The sequence below is a fragment of the Hemibagrus wyckioides genome, linkage group LG19 (genome assembly GCF_019097595.1).
Source record: "Hemibagrus wyckioides isolate EC202008001 linkage group LG19, SWU_Hwy_1.0, whole genome shotgun sequence".
NCBI lineage: Eukaryota > Metazoa > Chordata > Actinopteri > Siluriformes > Bagridae > Hemibagrus > Hemibagrus wyckioides.
Genome location: NC_080728.1, coordinates 6086777 through 6105331, shown reverse-complemented (window position 1 = coordinate 6105331; position 18555 = coordinate 6086777). Strand labels below are relative to the sequence as shown.

Sequence of the window (18555 nt, the reverse complement as noted above, 5' to 3'; positions counted from 1 at the left end):
CTTTATTAGAACATACTCCATTAGCCTAGTGTGTGATGCATCCAAAAAACCATACAGACAGGAGCCTGAGCTCAGGATCGAACTGGAGACCATGGAGCTGTGAGGCAGGAGGCAAACTATACACTGCACTGGAGAACGAGATACAGTTTTAATCCTTTTAAGCTAAACTGGGTGAAGGTTATTGCACTGCTGAAAAGCCCAGCTAAGCCAGAAGAGCAGCTTGTTCTTGTTATTTAAACAAATATTATGTAATGTTGATTTGGACCCGAACAGCATTGTCCAGCTTTCCCATTACCACAGCACAGTAAAATCTGATCAGGAAGGGTCCTGAGAGACCGACAGGGTGACTGGGGTAGTGTGTGATAAGATACAAACATTTGCGCACACACACACACACAATGTTAAACCACAGGCTTTCTTTTATTATCTGTATCATGGTGAGGTGTGATTTTGTTTTTTTTTTTAACATCACCTCAATATTTTCTTCAAAGGAAGACTCTGGAAAAGGAATCACATGAAGGAGCACATGAGGAGTTTGGGATATTACTAATATCTTGATCATTTACTAACATCTTGATCATTGTTCCTTATAGAAGAAATATCTCCTGTGCAACACAAGTCTGTCAGATCATTACAAAAATAGGTTTAGTATTTCTGGTGGTTCTCATCATAATTTTAAAGAAATGGTGCCAATTAAACCAACAAACAAAAAACAAATATGAAAATATGATTTCTAGGTATGAAAGCACCCACTTGTGAAATACTCCTAAATCTCACACTGAAATTCTATCTTACATACGCATATTTATCCTTATACTTGTTACGAGCCACCAGACTTCTATGGCAAGTCCCATCTTACTGTTGATCTTTCACTTAACTCTTAAGTGAATCAACTCACTCAATGATCAGCGTCGATTTCCTTTAAACCAGACGCCACCAAATCGTGACCTTTCCGATGTTCCTACAAGAAGGTCTGACCTTCAGGAAAGCTGATCCAGGTTCTGGATATATATATATATATATATATATAAATATACATCAAACTGGAATTCAGAATTCCTTTAATACAACAAAAGGTCGAAATTCTGCCCACATCCTTTAAGGATTTTTGTTTTCATGCCTCTTGCGCCCACGGGTTTGTTCAGCCCGCTCAGCTAGGTGCGTTTGTTCGTGCTTCTTCAATGGCCCTTGGAACTTGAAGCTTTTTCCGCATTGTGCGCACCGCCACGGCCGCTCGCCTGTGTGGTTCAGCATGTGGTTTTTCAAGTGTGACGAGTGCTTGTAGGTCTTCCCGCACTCGGTACAGACATACGGCCGCTCGCCCGTGTGCACGCGCTCGTGCCTCTTCATGTTGCCGATCTGCGAGAAGGTTTTGCCGCACACCTTGCAGCCGAAGGGCCGCTCTCCTGTATGGATGCGGAGATGGCAGCGCAGCATCTCTGGCCCCGCAAACGTCTTGTGGCACAACCTGCACGGGATACGCACACGAGGCTTCTCGTGGTTGCGCTGGTGCTTCTTCAGGTCAAACATGTACACGAAGGACTTGCCACATATAGTGCACAGGTACTTGCGCTCACCCATGTGATAGCCCTTGTGTCTCCTTAGGAGGCTGGCGTAGATGAAGCTCTTACCGCAGACGTTGCACGTGTAGGAGCGCGCCATCGAATGGTAGCGAATGTGTACCGCCAGCTTGAACGCAGTAGGGAAGAATTTCTCACAGTGTGGACACTGGTGCAGGTTTTCTGATGTGTGACATTCGCGGTGAATCTTCAGGTACGAGCCCTGTGAGAAGCTCTTACTACAGATATTGCACTTGTACGGCTTCTCCCCAGTGTGTACGCGGACGTGCTTGATGAGGTCGGCTTTCTTGCGGAAGGTCTTGGCACACTGCGTGCATTTAAACGGTCTGGACAGTGAGTGTGTTTTGATGTGACTGGACAGGAAACTGAGACACCGGAAGCTTTTGCCACAGTCGGAGCACTGGAACGGTCTTTCTCCGGTGTGTGTGCGCATGTGATTCTTCAGCTGGCACTCGTAACGAAACTCCTTCTTACACACACGACACGTGTGCTTCTTCTCATCTGTGTCTAGGTTCGCCTGAGACTCTGCAGGGACAGTGATCACCTTTCTGCTGGCCGCTGCTTGAGTAGGGGAGCTTTTTCTGTTGATGATGGACTTTATAGATGGGGGTCTTTCAATAATGGGAATGAACGCCGTTTCCTCTGCAAGGATGTCTATATTAGAGGAAGGAGGCATGACTGACAGAGGAAGAACTTTCCCTGCTATTTCCGAGATCCACTCCTCCATGCTTATTTCCCTCACCTCAGGAGTGTCCACTGCATCTGACTGTTCTAGAAACTGCAGCTGAGACGCTTCCTCTCCGCCATTGTCCAATTCTGAAACAATAACGGTAGAGCCGTCTGCAGTGAGGTAGATCTGCTGGACTTCGCACATCCCTGTACTGTTCTCTTGGTAAACAGCCTCTTCTTGCAGTTCTGTCTCGACCTCCGTGGTCATGCTGTCTAAAGGCTCTGTCTCCTCGTTGTCACTGTGGGCGGGGCTCATTATAGTGGCTGCTGCGCGGTCAGATTCAGATTGATTTTCACTAAGTGCTTGTGCGATAATAATGGTTTCTTGTGCAATGGATGAGGGAGGCAGGATTTTCTCTTGCGGGATAGAACTGGCAGGCAACACCATCTCTTGTTGAAGGGAAGCTGAAGACAAGACTGGCTCTGTTTTCAGCGAGAGAGAAAAAATGGATTTGTTGTGAAGGTTGAGGCGGTCATAGTATATCTAACTTAGAGCAGAAAAACAATAATAATCTGGCATCATAAATCCCTGAAAATGCCTAGGAATAGATGTCTGAATTTTTAGCTTTAGTCTGATGATGAAAATATCATACCCAACCACAAAAAAGTGAACTATGGGTGAAATCCCCTGGCTTTTTTAAGTGCTTACTCAGCTGGGTGCAAGCGTACACTCTATACAGTCAAAGGTGTAGATAAGACACAGTTACTAGACCAGAAAATACACTAAACTTACCATTAAACCCCAGGATAAGAGTTAAAATTATAATGCTGTCATGCTTACCATTTCTGGTTTTAGTCCTTTTGGTCTCGAAATGCTGTAGTACATCCCGTAGCTCCACAGGGTCAGAGAGTGGCTGGACGATGTCTTCCATGGCAGAGAGACCACCACAGAGCCACGAGGCTGTCTGAAGAAATGACATGACACCGTGATTTAAAAACATCCCAAATGTCTTACATTCATGCTCAAATGATATATAACATGGATGTGTATGTCCATGCTTACATGCGGGTCATTGTCATTACTTTTGGCATAATTTTTGACAGTGTTTATTTAAGCTGTTTATTCAAACAGAAACTGTTAAATGCAGCACACAATCTACATGGAAATGTGATACCTTGAAAATAACAGTATGCAAGTACAAATGCAAAACCTCCTACAAGCATTTTGAGTGGTTGTTGTAGTGATGAAGCCTTTATCACCACCACACATACATTACAGCACTGTGGAATTCTTTTCTTCCCGTATCCCAGCTGAGGAAGTTGGGGTCAGAGCACAGGGGCAGCTATGATAAAGGTGCCCCTGGAGCTGAGAGGGTTAAGGTACTTGCTCAATTGCCCAACAGTGGAGCTTGGTGGTGCTGGGGCTTGAACCCCGATCCTCCAATCAACAACCCATGAGCCACCACTGCCTCTAAATTGTGTTGGGTATACGCTACTACACCTTCAATGTTTTTTTTTTTTTATTACTATTAATTATTATTGGCTATAACAATCAAGATGGCGTCTGCCATCTGAGATATGAGAATAGGGACGCAATCGTGGATTGATGGACCAGTTTATTTCTGCTTCAAAATACGCATTATCACTACTTTCTTTTCAAAGGGTGTATACAAATATTTTATTGTAGAGGCGAAACAAACGTTGCTAAATGTTTAACCATGTATGCAAAACAAGGCAAAACCAAGCCTTTAGCATTTTAAGCCGTTCAGGCATCTGTATTGATGACAAAAATATTAGAACTACATGTCTACACAGTGTTAAGTAACTGACAGGAAATTACATGGCATGCTATGATAGCTAGGTGTGTTACTAAGCTAATAGCTTAATTTGCACATGGTGAGTGCATTATATCTACTGATATGGAAGTAAACAATGTGTAAATTAAATGTATTTCAAGACTATCCAGCCTTCTCACATTACAAAATCAATTTCTTAAAATACAAACCCAAATAAAAACACATCAATAATCAGATACATCACTTGCTGCTGTACTTGTAAATGATGTCAGCTGCTTTTTCCAGGATTGTGTGTTTAAAACAATTATGAACTTATCAGAGAGCAACTCTGTCAAAAAAACTCTGATCTGTATTGACATCCATCTCACGTGAACAGACTTTGTCATTGCTTTGGTGTCTGAATTGGTTATTGATAAATTATTCGCCCATGTACGCTAAATAAAGGCGTACCTCTTTGAGGTTGGGGACAGGCAGGAGTTCGTCCACTCGAGTTAGAAACTCCCAGGCTAAGCTCTGCAGGACGGCATCATATCCAGATCCATACTCTACAGGAAGAACGTTCTGTGGAGAGAACAAGAGCATGACATCAGGCTGTAACGAGGCTGAACGGACTGACAGAAGAGAGAGAGAGAGAGAAGAGATCCATGTCTAACCTGCAGGAAGCTCTCCCTCTTATCTGTGTCCTCCAAGATGTTATGGATCATCTTTATAAATTTGTTATTCATGACTTCACTCTCTATGTCCTTGCACTGTAAGAAATTAAAAAAAATATATAATACACAGTTAGACCAACTGATAAACACATAAAGACAACTGGAACTGTTAAAAAGAGGACACAGACCCAGGACCACAGTTATCTTTTACATTTATTCATTCTGAATGCTAGATTTTATACACACCTTACTGGGAACACATGTACATCACTTCATTCATATTCTATCAGCCAATCATGTGCCAGACGCACAAGACACAAAATCATTCAGAAACAGATCTTCAGTTAATATTTACATCAAACATCTTGGACATAATAAAGTGGTCTGCGCTTTTTTTTGTGTATCTCTCCTGTAGTGTTTTGTATTGTTTGTCTTGCACTGTTTGCACACAATGCCATTTATGTAGCTAGAACAACTTATATTTAGTTCTTAGCTCTCTGTTGTTTTATGTAGCCGTGTTGTTTTATGTAGCACCAGGGTCCTGGAGAAACACTGTGTACTGCATCAGCTATATATTGTTGAAATGCCAATAAAAGCTTCTTGACTTGAGCTAGATAGCTAGATGTTTGAAGCTGACAGGAAGGCTATGGTGATGGTGACCACTACCTAACCACATGGTAAAGCATATAAGAATGTCAAACCTTGAGGCTTACAACGGCAGAAGATCGCATCAGGTTGTTAGCCATGAACAGGGATATGACACTACATTAAGCACAAGCTCATTAAAACTGGACAGTCGGTGAAAAAGACCAGATGACAGATCTTCCCCAATATGTCCTATTATGGTGAGCCGGATGGATAGATGGATACATAGACCATATTATGGTCTGACCTACATGACACTGAGTGAGTTTATAAACAGCAAACAACCACACCTACTTTGTGAGTCAGGTTGCGTAGCGTGTCCAAATGCGCCTGAATGATCCATACGTCAGGTGTCCTGTCTTTAAAACACAGCTCTAATATCATCTGCAAGAAAACACACAGGACAACAAATCAGATCAGGGGGAGGTGGTAGATCAAGTGGTTCGAGCCCCAGCACTGCCAAGCTGCCACTGTTGGGCCCTTGAGCAAGGGCCCCAACCCACCCTGCTCCAGGGGAGTTGCATCCCTGCGCTCTGAACCGGATAGGATATGCGAGGAAAGTAATACATATGTGACAAATAAAGACAACTTAACTTAGATGCAGAATGGAGCAATAAACCCAGATGTGCTCAGATGTTGCTCACCGTACCTTTTTCCTTAAATGAAAGACCAGTTTATTAAGCAGATGTTGACTCATGATGTCCGGTACTGTTTCTGACACCAGCATGACAAACTGCTCGAGTTTGCCGTATTGAGTAACGTTGCGGCGCTGAACCACTTGCCAGAGGAAAGCAGACATGAGGCGCAGCGGCGGCACCACGAGGCGCAGGGCAGAGAGGGGCAGTGCACCGGCTGCAACACACGAGCCAAAACACAGCGCTTTGGTCATTTGTGTACAATTTTTATTTTTATTTTTATTTATTTTTAAATACTCAGCATTGAAATCTTGTTATGTTTAATTCCTCAAACAAGTTGAATCACAATACTAACACGAACACAAAGTCATATTGCTATCAAAATAACTGTCTGTTGACAGAAAGCAATGTTGTTAGCCAGCTTCACTATGGCCGAGTTACAAATGCCTCAACACTCCCTATACAAGCGCACTACTTAGGGTGTGCAGTAACGACTCCTACAGCCCATGAAGCACACTATATATCCTTTAGGGAGCAATTTAGTATTCTTTCAAACGCCAAAGCGTTTAGCTCTTCCAGCTAAGCTTCTTCAGGTTGTAGGTTTTAGACTTACTTTTCTGCTGGACCTCCGAGGTGGCCATTTCCATCAAGTCCGTATAAAGGAAACGACGTGTGCGTTTTATTTTTTCCACGATGGTCAGAATCACATAAGAGCTGACCGCTAACTAACTAACTAACTAACTACTAATTGTCGTGAAGCTGACCGAAGCAGCGTACATAAAGAAACACATCACTTGCACAAACCAGAAAACACTTTTGTTGCTAGTCTTTTCACCGGCGCGTGCCCTCTTCAGGCCTGGAGGTGAAATGACCGACTGGTGGTCTTCTTCCTCTGGCGCCATTTTAAAATGTCCCAATTCTCATCATGCTACGTCCCAATTTTATGCTATGTAATGAAAGTGTGTACTCTTTTTTTGCAAAGAAATAGTACATACATTTGAGTGTGTAGGAAAACAGGATGCAAGTAGTGGGACATCCTTACAAGTCATGTAACAGAGGAGAACGATGCACACTGTCACTGTCATCAAACTCCTCGCTGCATTTTAGCTTTTCCTTCATTCGTTATACCTTAAATGATGCTATATATATTATAATTGTAATTTATACTATGTAATTTAATTTAAACCTCTCTCAGATGCATCTAAAATGCATTGAAGCACACCGAATGGAAGTGTGGAGCCCAGACAAACTGTTATGCAGGACTGTAAATAGCCATTTATCAGGTGATTATGTATCATTACTGCGAAGATAAAATATTGACAATGTTAATGTTAAAGTCAACTGTTAAAGCTTGCAATAAATGTACTATGAATCAGTGTATTTGACTTCAATGTGGGTTTATTATCAGTAATGAAGTAATGACAGTAATCATTAAAACACACACACACACACACACACTGGAAAGTTGCCTAATCAAAGGCCTTCTTTCTTTCTGACTTGCCAATTTGTCAATGCCCTTCTGGTTAAAGTCGGTCATCTCAGTCACCAGTCTCTTTTCCACTGACAGCATGGCCAATGCATTCAGTAAGAAGTGCTGGAAAAGCACCGAGTGTAAGCTCGACCGCCATCACTTGACTGATGCTGAATTTGCACATTGGGTCGATCTGCTCCAAGCTCCTTGATTCTTTTCTTTTCTTCATCCGAACGCCTTGTGAAAGTGTATTTTTGTAAAGATATAAGCAAATTTTCTTTCATCTCAAGATACTTCGCTTGCTTTCAGTACCTGTCCGTTAACTGACAATCTGCTGAGCAGTAATGAGACTCGTTGAGAATGGTCCTATCACATGAGGCCAAATATATAAAAACAATATTGATTTGATCTGGGTACCTTTGGAATACTCATTTCAGCAAACTACAATCGGGTACAAAAGACTCGATATTAAAATTAATTGTGTCTTAAAACTAGTCAGTCACCTGTAAATTTCTCAGGTCTAATTATTAAAGCAGGCTGCCAGTGTAAGTCTAAAGAAATAACAAGTGAAAGAGATTCCTGTTACTAACCAGAAGCTATTACATTTTAAATCCTTGGCCTGGTAAAGGTGAACTTCAAACATTAATGTATGAACTGTGGACGGAAATTGCAGCAATAATAGTGGACAATTGTGAGTAACACAAGCAACAAGCTAACCAGCAGAACATATCAAGTAGTGCTAGCAACAAGCTGGTTAAAATTAGTAATAACTCTAAATCTAATGTAACATATTCATGATTACCTTCTCAAACAGTGATTAGTATGGTCAATGTTATCGACTTAATCAAGTTACTATGTCTGGATTGTAACTGAAATGAAGCTGATACTGCTATAAACTAATTTAACAGTAGAGAAAAGGCACTTTACACTGTTCACACTGTGAGCAGCCATGGTGATTTGATAGCACGCTCTGTAAATGAGAAAGGAAACTGTGTATGAGACGTTGACCAGTTGAAATTTCATGTTGAGAGTGTGTTTTTTAGGACTTTTACCCAGTTGTACGTGGGGAATTATAAATTACAACTTTCCCTATGATGAAGCATAAGTCTAGTTAGCATACTAACTCTAGGTCGTGGGGGCGAACATTTTTGTACAAGGGTGAGAAAGGAGCTCTCAAAATGTAATTCAGCTCCACCTACTTAACTGTTAAAGACCCAAGCTTGACAGATAGGAACAAATCTTACTTAATGTACCATCAAAACTTGTAAGACCTGCAAGATAAAAAAAAGACCTGAAACAGGTTATAGATGTTCAAACGTGCATGGAAAAATGCAGTGATCATTTACATTAGACTTTAGACTAGTATGTTTTAGTAAGTAACCTGGTTAAATGATGCCGGTTTGAAGTGTTATAACATTTATAGAGCAGACAGAAAAAGCTAATGGGCTGGAGCTGCAGTCTCTGTATGTGTGTGTAAACACTTCAGTGCCTTCAGCAGTTTAGGTTTATTATCTGTTGCTGTTACACTTGATCCTAGTTTCATGTTGATTGTTTTACCTGTTAATTATCCACCTTCAGCATGTGCAGTTGCCTTAGATAACGTCACAAAGAATCAACTTACATTGACCTATTAGGTGCTCTTGTTGAGGAAGAAAAATCCACTATATAACTTTAAAAACAATATGTGATTCTCAGCACACCCAGACTTAAACAGTTAGACAAGATAGACAAGCATTTCTTCATGACCACTCATGAATCTGATATTTTTTTATAACAGATTCTAAATTATTATTATTATTATTATTATTATTATTATTATTATTATTATTATTAGTAGTAGTAGTAGTAGTAGTAGTAGTAGTAGTATTGCATACTGATATGTAATTTTCTTATTTTGATTTATCTTTTATGATAAGTCTTTGTTATGTCTCTCTATAATATCTCTTATAATTTCAAGTCACCTTGCATCTGTTTTACTTTATCGTTTTCTTTAGCTGCTATCCCTTTTTGGCTGTAACTCTGCAAATTTCCCCACTGTGGGATAAATAAAGGATTATCTTATCTTATCTATCTTATCTCTTATCTCATGTACCTTGTATATCTATCTCGATTCAGAAAACCTGATTCCGGATTGAAACTTGAATATTTCACGTCTATGTGCTTGTTGTTAATAAACATGCTTGTTGCAAGTGAAAAATAGGCTGTCCCCTGCTTTACTGCAGAGTTGGCCGAGTTAATTTATAAAGTGTTTAAAGCAAGGTCGACTGCTGAATTTATTGTTTCACACTGGCAAGGTTTTAGGGTCCTCAGCGCTAGTAAATGGCCATGTCTGACTATTTCTTGAGTAATATAACCGCTAGTGGTGGCAGTCCTTCTATTTTTGGAAAGTAATGAAATCCTTAAAGAGACATGCAGCTTTGTTCACCATATCATATCATGTCATATCATGTCATGTCATATCATATCATATCATATCAATCTACCACATATATAAATAACAAATGCTTCTTTTGTACTTGCACAAACTAAATATTGTTTGATATATTTATACACAGTTATTTCAAAGGCCAAATATACAGAACTAGCTCACAAAGTCAAATTCCAGAGACCAGTATGATTTTTTAATGATTAGAATAGTTGAAATAATTGAAGTAGCCAAATACTTATTAATTTAGACAGGATAACTGTTCATTAGTTATTTTTATGATCTTCCACAAATATTATTATTATTATTATTATTATTATTATTATTATTATTATTATTATTATTATTATTATTATTATTATTTTAAATAACTGATAAAGGGTATTTTTGGTTGGGTTATTTGAAGTTAACCTAATATTCAGGGTTTTGTTTAAATAGTAACTGTTATTATAGTAATAAAACATATAGAAAAATATATAGCAATCAAAGAAGTGAATGTTTATTTACCCCACAAATCAAAAAAAGAAAAATACCTTTTCTGTGCCAGTATATAATCTATTTATTTGTTCAGTTAAATTTAAATAAAGCCCTATTTAATAAGACTTTTAAAATATTCTGAAGACCAATATATGCATTTACAGATTGAAATCTGTAACCTACACTAATGGAAATAGAATATTGTTCTGCATGTATATAGAAGCTTTGTTCTGCCACCTATGATATTGATTTGCTTTAAAAACATCCCACTGAACACAAAGCAGGAGTGATATACTGTCAAGCTAATGGTGGATAAAAATCTAAATGAAACTATAAATTAATATAACCACCAAGGTTCCTTGTCATCTGGAACCTGTCATGAGTTACAAGCCGACCTTGTAAGAATATCTCAGCATGCGTACACGTGCATTGCATGCATGATAGCAGTTAGGAGGTGTGAAATAGGACAAAATGACAACGACAACAAGACCGGAATGTTTATGAGAAACAATGATTTTATAGATTCCTCAGTTTTTGTTTTCAGCAGAGGTAACAGCAATTGTAAATCTTGCTTCACTGTGAAGCTTGTGTTGCTTGAGCAAACTGCTCTCAAAAAATATTTCTTCGTTATCTTTATATGGCTCAAAAAATGTACCAAATTTTCTCTGAAATTCATAGACACAGGAAATCTCAGTGTTGCTCTGAACTATAACTAATGCATCAATGACATCATCACCTTGGTGGGGACAACTTTCCAGCTTTATTTTTGCAAAAACCCACCATACAATGAAAAATCCGAATGTAAGAATCACTGACACGCCAAAGAAGAAGGAATCATTTTTCATTATTTTTTCATATTCACTTTATTAGACATTGAGCAGGAGATGTGGCAGGATGTACTCTCATTAACTCAAGCTTTATATGGCAACATCTTTTTAATTTGAAAAGCTATGTAGAGTTTATTTCAGAAGGTCAGTTTGGTAATTTACCTCAGTCTAATCCTCTATCTGTCTTCCTTTTTAAAGGAATGCTAGATTAGCCTGACATATGGTGAATGTGGCAAGCAGGAAATTCATGTAATATTAATGACCTGCTTGTAAGATTTGAGCCAGGTAAAAGTTCCCTTAATAGATACAGTACCACTGAGCGGTTAAATTTTGTATTCAATTCCCCTGATACAATTGTGCTTAATTTTGTGTTTACCTCTGACATTTTTAAAGATAACATTAAGAAATGAAACATTCTCAACAAACATCGATGTTTGTGTCTTTTAAATGAAATGTATGCCTGTTTATTCTGTATATGTGTGACTGCTTACAGAAAAAGCTGGCATATTTCTGTATAGTTTTGTGTTTAATTACCTAGATTTCATTGTCCTACATTGCAACATCAAATGATGGTCCAGCAGCAATAGAAATGTTGGAAATGCAAGGAAATAATACTAATGCTGAGTTGCTTTAATTTACACTTGGGTGCAATTTCTGTATTAAAAAAAGTGAAACACAACGAAACACACAGGGGGTCATTTAAAATGCCAAAATGGTGCATTTGTAAAAATACCTAAGACTATACTGGGCAAAATGCCAACCAAAATAATCCTCCTTATTGAATTCAATACCCACCTAAATGATTTGATAACTTTATAGTTTTCAGAACTATTGGGAAATGGAAAATCTAGCTTTGGCTTACCAAGTCCCTCATCAGCGGACTGCAAGAAATCATTATATTTATGTAACTATTTCTTCAACCTACTCTTAACTGACTCTTTGGTTTTGATTTTTATAATTTGTCTGTAAGGATTTAGATGTATTCATGCTCTACATATCACTGGACTCCACTAATCATTCTTATTTCCCCTGTCTAATATGCAACAAACTCTAATATACTATTTTATTACCTTGCTTACACTCGCACTACCAACTTTCCAGATTAAACCCACTTCAACTCTTCAATTGACTTTGGAGTGTCTTTCAAAACCGGCTTTACTCCATGTAAGAACCACTGACGGCTCAGAGCTAAAGAATAAGAAATCACTTTTTACAGGATTTTTTTAATAGAAGGATTATGTTCATTTTATGTGAGACATTAAGCAGGAGATGAGGCAGGATATATCCTTTGTAACTCACCCTTTATATGGTAAAAGAAAATAAAACATCAGATGATGTAGATATTCTTCCATGTTCACGTTCTCACTAGTACGTTGCCATTTACTGGCTGTGGAACCCTGTCCTGATTCCTGTGCTGTGTCAGGTTTATTGATGACCGCCCTTTTCTAATACCAGCCTCCATTTCATGTGGCCATTTAATTAATGGAAAAGACAGTAATGACTTTCCTGGGGATGGGTGGACGAAGAGAGGGAGGGTGATGAATGCCATGTTGAATTGATTTCGAAAACAGAGAGATTGAGAGAGAGAGAGAGGAAGAGAGACAGAGAGAGAGAGAGATTGAGATTTATATATCTTGCTGAGGGAAATGCCATTCAAGCGTTTTTGGCGTTGAGGGTCTATGTGTGGCTCTTTTTACATTCCATATGGGATTCTGTACAGGATTTACTTTGTGTGTTTACACATTTCTTGTAGAACATTTTTAAACTTTGTTGATGGTATATCAGAAAATGCTCTTTATTAGTTTCATGGTACAGGTGTTGTCATTGTCAGTGTTGCAATTTTGAAACATTAACTTTTTCCAAAAATGTGTCCCACCTAATGAGAAACTGCTCAAGAATGTGGACTTTGATAGGATATACTATAAACCTTTTCTATCTCTATATCTCTGTTAGGGAAAAGAAAAACATTTGCAGTGTTAAACCTGATAACACGTGGATGTGCATCATGTGCATCCATGCTTTGCAATTACAGATTAATTTTATTTCCTTAACACATTGATAAAATATTGCTTTTAGGATGTTAACAGTATCAATTGGCAATGTAATAAAATAAAACATCTTCACACATGCCTTTGACTGGAAATGAGTGCTTCAGTCAGCTTGCTTGTACACAGGGAATGTTGTATAAAACATTATGGAAAATAACTCCTCAGTGCATTGCAGGCATTATATATATACATGTTGCCTGGGGAAATAAAATGGTAAATCGCACACATCTGCAAACTCTAATCCTTAGTAGTCATTTTTGTAGTAATTTTTAGGTGCGGTGCCTCGATGACATCCCAGCGATTCATCCACTAAACTCCCCCACCCCTTACGTTTGTGTTAAAGAGACAGACTTAGCAGCTCAAATACTATATACGCTGCAGCAGCATTGAGTATGTATGACCAAGCAAGTGGAAGAAATGTCGGAAATAAACCTCCAAATACCGCAGAGCTGCAGACAAAGATAAGCCTGCCAACTGTCACCTCATTGTGGACAATTTACGGTGAGTGTGTGAGTAGAGAGCTAGCTGTTGATGACTAGCTATAAAGATTGGGCGGACGGCAGGTGACGGATCCAAGCGGAGGCTGGGAAACAAAGGAGGCAGGCAAGAAGGGAGGAGTAAATGAGAGAGAGGGAGCGAGCAGTAGAAAAAGCTGCAGCCAGGACCATGAGCTGCACCCTTGTGACTGCATCTTATGATTCGCTGCCTGCTCAGCTGAGTCCCCATCGTGCAAAAGATCAACACTTTGCTCGGAGGCTTTCATCTCCACACGGTTTGGGACAACGCACCTCATCAGCCGTGCCTCGTCGTCCTTCAGGTCTGCCGGGATATCCGCTTTCTTCCTTCCAGGAACCAAACAACCTCCGCAACCTTCTACATTATCATCCTCATCAGCGTCTCTCCCAGTCACTAGGTTCCAAAGCCTCACTGGCGCCCCCTGTGCCTCAGGCAGACCCTGCCCCACCATGCTGCCAAGCGGTGGGCATTGTGCCACTACTACGCCTGGCACTACTCATCTTCAGCTGCCTCTTCTGGGCTGCTGGGTTGGCTATCTTCACCCTAGGAGTCTGGGCAAAAGCGTCCCTGGCTGACTACATGCTGCTTTCATCTAACCACTATCCCAATGCTCCACTGATACTTCTAGCTACAGGGGCTGCCATTAGCTCCTGGGGTTTCCTGGGTTGTCTGGGTGTGGCAGCAAACTTGCCCTGCCTTCTTCGCATCTTTGGCTTCTTCCAGATGGCTGTGCTGTTGGGGGGATTGGCTGCTGGACTTTCAGGACTCTTCTACAGAGAAGACATCGCTGGAGGTTTCCGCAGCGGGCTACAGAGGGCAGTGGAGGGCTACGGGGAAGACGAAGGGCGTTCTGATGCTCTGGACAGCCTTCAGAGGGCGCTGAAGTGTTGCGGGGCAGAGAGCTGGCATGACTGGCTCCTGTCTGACTGGGCTATACTAGATGCTGTTTCACTGACAAGTAGCTCAGACAATGACACGCATTATGTGTCTGTACCGGACAGCTGTTGCATACGGCGCAAAGGCTGTCATAACAGGCCGCTGCCTGAAATAAAACCTGGTAGCCCTAAACTTGTGGGGATTCACGCAAACGGTTGCTTCAAGAAAGTCTTTAATTTTGTCAATGATAATGTCTTTCACATCGCTGCTGCTGTCCTAGCCCTTGCTTTTACCCAGGTGGCAGGTATAATTCTGGCATGCCTGCTTGCCAACCGCCTATCTACTCAGCTTCATAGGCGAGGCCGCTAAGAAATTCCAGGTCAGTATCAGTTATTCTATGAAAAGCCCTGTTTAGATGAACTTAGACTGTAGATAAAACTTAGTTTTAAATCAAAAGGATTTTTTTCAGTAAAGAATGATCAATAATAGTTCTCCACCAGCACTTTTCCAACAGTGTGGTTCACTATGGATCATCTAAACCCAGGGCTGTCCATAAACTGGCCTGTTCTTCTCCATCTCATTACCTGGAAAAGTAGGTAAAAGCAAAAGGATGTTCAGCTCTATTGCCATATCTGATATAGGAATCAAACCAAGTGAATATAAAAAACATTTGGAATTTGTCATAGAAGATGTAAAAGTAATGTTAAATAAAAATAATAGTAACGAGTAAAAAAAATAAAATAAATAAAAACAAATCTGAGACACTGAAATGCTGTGATGTTGCCAGAGGTTTTAAATAAGCATGAACATTTTGCTAAACTTTCACTACTAGCTTTTTAATGCCACGAGAAGTACGTTCAATTACAAACTCAAAAAATGTAAATAATCTTTTCAGAATTTTGGCCAGTAGATGGTTAAATTTGTTTTAAGCTCTATTCCAATGTCCCAGCTTAGGCTGCATGGCACCTGGACAAATCCGGGTAACAAATTTCAGCATGGGTATTTAAGAACAAAACGGCTTGCATGGCAATGAATATAGCAACAGTATGGAATAATAGTAGGTAATCTGGCAAATCAGGTAGAAAGGTGCTATAACATTATACATTAAACCAGAGTAAGGTTAAGTGGTGCCCAATAAGTGTGCAAAGACTGACATAAAGATACTAAAAGGTACAAACTTTCACTATCTACACAAACAATCGGTTCTGATACCCACTGTTATCTAGTTATCTAAACCCAAACTGTTGTCAAATAGATACATTTTGAGAAGAATTATAAATCAACATGTCAAGTTATGCCATGCAATTCTGAAGATTTCCATGCAATTATAATTTGTGGATTTTGAACCGTGTGTATTATAAACACTCCTCCTGTGTAGTCCTCATATGTACTCTCAGTTGTCTTTCTGGATTAATGTAAGCAGACCTGTAATGTATATAAAAGCTGTCTCTTGTGTAATATCTGCAAAACCACTCATAGATAATATTGACTATTCCTAATTAAAGGGGGGTGGGGTTTTAAAGAATTATGGATTTTAACATATTAGAAGATTTATATGTATATTTATTCATTGTTGAGTGAAAATTGGCAACATAATATACTCTGCTTTGACTTGTAGTTTTCATTATATACAGCTAGAGCTGAAAATCACTTATATAGCCTTAAGCCGTTGTCTAAGTCATTATCAATACTCACAAATTTTACTAATGATGCTAATGATTCTTCTTAGTTTGAGTGCATTTGTGGTGAGCTAAATCTTCAGGAGCAGGTCCTCAAGTTCTCATATATAATTAAAAAAAATATCATTTCTCTACTTATCAATTTTCTATTGATACAATACAATGACACCAACTATTTCTCTAAGCCCAGATTAAACACAGTGTGGTAGATGATGTCCTGCTGGATTTCATTTCCTAAGCGACTGTTCTGGTTGACAATGGAGAAGATACGATCTGTGGATGTGTTACAGCCAGTTAATATTCTAGGAGAGCATTTCAGAGGACTATTTCATATACTGTATATAATATATTGTAGTTAATGAATAAGAAATGAGTGCTTTCATGTGTTTGGCCAACTATGAAGAAGAAGCTGCTTTTGTAAACTATATATTAGTGTTCATGTAAGCTAATAAATCAAATTATAACCAAAACACTGTGTTTTATTGTAACCATTTCTATAGCACTATATATGCTATTCTGGAGGACTACTATCAAATGGTTCAAACATTGTACCCTGAAGGTGGTGCTGTGTATCAGGATGATAATGCACCAACAGACACTGCAAGACTGGTGACAGAACGGTTTGACGAATATGAAAGTGAAGTGCACAGTCACCAGATCTGAACATTATTGAGCCACTTTGGGGTGTTTTGGAGGAGCGTTTCCCTTCACCAGCATCACATAGTGACCTGGCCAATGTTCTGCAAGAGTAATGACTCAAAATCCTTCTGTACACTGTGCAGGACTTAGTATCGCATTACTGTCATTCCCAAGACAAATTGATGCTGTATTAGTTGCAAAAGGAGGTCCTACACTAGACTAATCTCCTGAGTGGCTTTATAACCTGCCAGTACACCAACTTAATGCTACTCTTTTTAACTCAATTTTCTGATCAGATTCAAATTCTCTCTCTCTCTCTCTCTCTCTCTCTCTCTCTCTCACACTCTCTCTCACACACACACACTTCTATGCACTTGTTATTAATGTCAGAAGAATCTCTTTGTCCATGGCACAGATCCCAGTACACTAGAAATATGTGGTGGAAGAGATATCTAGTAATTTAATAAGAAATAGTTTTAAATACAAAATTGGCCAAAAAAGAAGAAGAAAAGAGTAAAATAAAATGTAACCACTGTGCACTACTATGAGCATTGTTCTAGGAATTATTTGGGGGGGTGACATACCAATAGCACCAGATATACATATATTTTCAAAAGCACCAGATATACAGCTTGTCATGTTACCATGAAAGTCCTCTCAGTCCTGAAGACTCATTTGCCATGGCCTGTTATTATTGGTGGAGCTCTCAAATGATTACTAACACAATTACTAACTAATGATTTTGAACTTCATCTGACATTCTATATACGGTTTGTTTGAATCTAACAACTTTTAAGTGTATAATGATTCAAAAAAGTCCACTAGCTAGCCAACAATCCTGCTTGTACCATGACAGACACATGTGTGATTGAGCTAACAAGTTTATATGACATGAAAAACAAATATTTTATATGTTTGGATTTTTTTTACATGACTATTGGGGAAATTAGAAAGTCACCAGAAATACCAGAATGCCATTTGTCTACACGATATACTGATTCATGACCTAGCGAGCCTGGAAGCTGATTGAGATGCACCCTTTCTCTTAAACGGACTGAAAGATTCCACAAATTTATGTAATGACTTCTGACTGGCCAACTGTCACTATTAAGAGTTTTTTAGGAGTGTGCCTGAGGTAAATTTTCATTATGGAAATGTGGATTAATTAGGAGTAATTTCCAAACAACAATGTCTACAAACAGAAATATTAAAATCCTGGGACCACACAGACACTGCATCATTGAGGAGAGATACCCAAATTAACTCCAAGAGATGAACAAACCTTGTTCTGAAACATTCAACTGAAGCCCAAGACAACAACAAAGGAACTAAAAAAGGAGTTGGAGACATCAGGTACCAAAGTATCTCCATGGACATAAAAAAGGAAGAAAACTAGCATTAAAAGCCAGACTGAAGCTTGCAGGTGAAGCATAGGGGTGGCAGCATCATGTAGAAGGGGTGTTCTGCTAGAAATGTGTCTGGTGCAACTCAGAAATTAAGTGAAGAAAGAGGATTATATATGGGGATATTTAGTAAGTTTCTAGGTGTATGTTAAGCTTTGGCCTAAACTAAAATTAATTTTATGTCAGGTTTGTACAGGTCTGTCATTATTGCTCACT

General features: G+C 39.2%; 2 protein-coding genes across 2 annotated transcripts; one reads left to right on the top strand and one right to left on the bottom strand.

Moving 5' to 3' along the window:
* Nucleotides 1-396: 396 nt before the first annotated feature.
* Nucleotides 397-6802, bottom strand: si:dkey-14d8.1 (zinc finger protein 436). Its single transcript, XM_058416623.1, has 7 exons — nt 6592-6802; nt 5993-6195; nt 5638-5727; nt 4699-4794; nt 4496-4606; nt 3091-3214; nt 397-2732 (listed from the first exon to the last, which is right to left on the bottom strand). Exons 1-7 carry the CDS (start codon nt 6623-6625, stop codon nt 1099-1101), a joined length of 2292 nt encoding a protein of 763 aa, XP_058272606.1. The 5' UTR covers nt 6626-6802; the 3' UTR covers nt 397-1098.
* Nucleotides 6803-13617: 6815 nt separating this feature from the next.
* On the top strand, nt 13618-16697 carry LOC131370275 (tetraspanin-7-like). The gene has a single exon (XM_058417519.1). It carries the CDS (start codon nt 13848-13850, stop codon nt 14985-14987), a length of 1140 nt encoding a protein of 379 aa, XP_058273502.1. The 5' UTR covers nt 13618-13847; the 3' UTR covers nt 14988-16697.
* Nucleotides 16698-18555: the final 1858 nt, after the last annotated feature.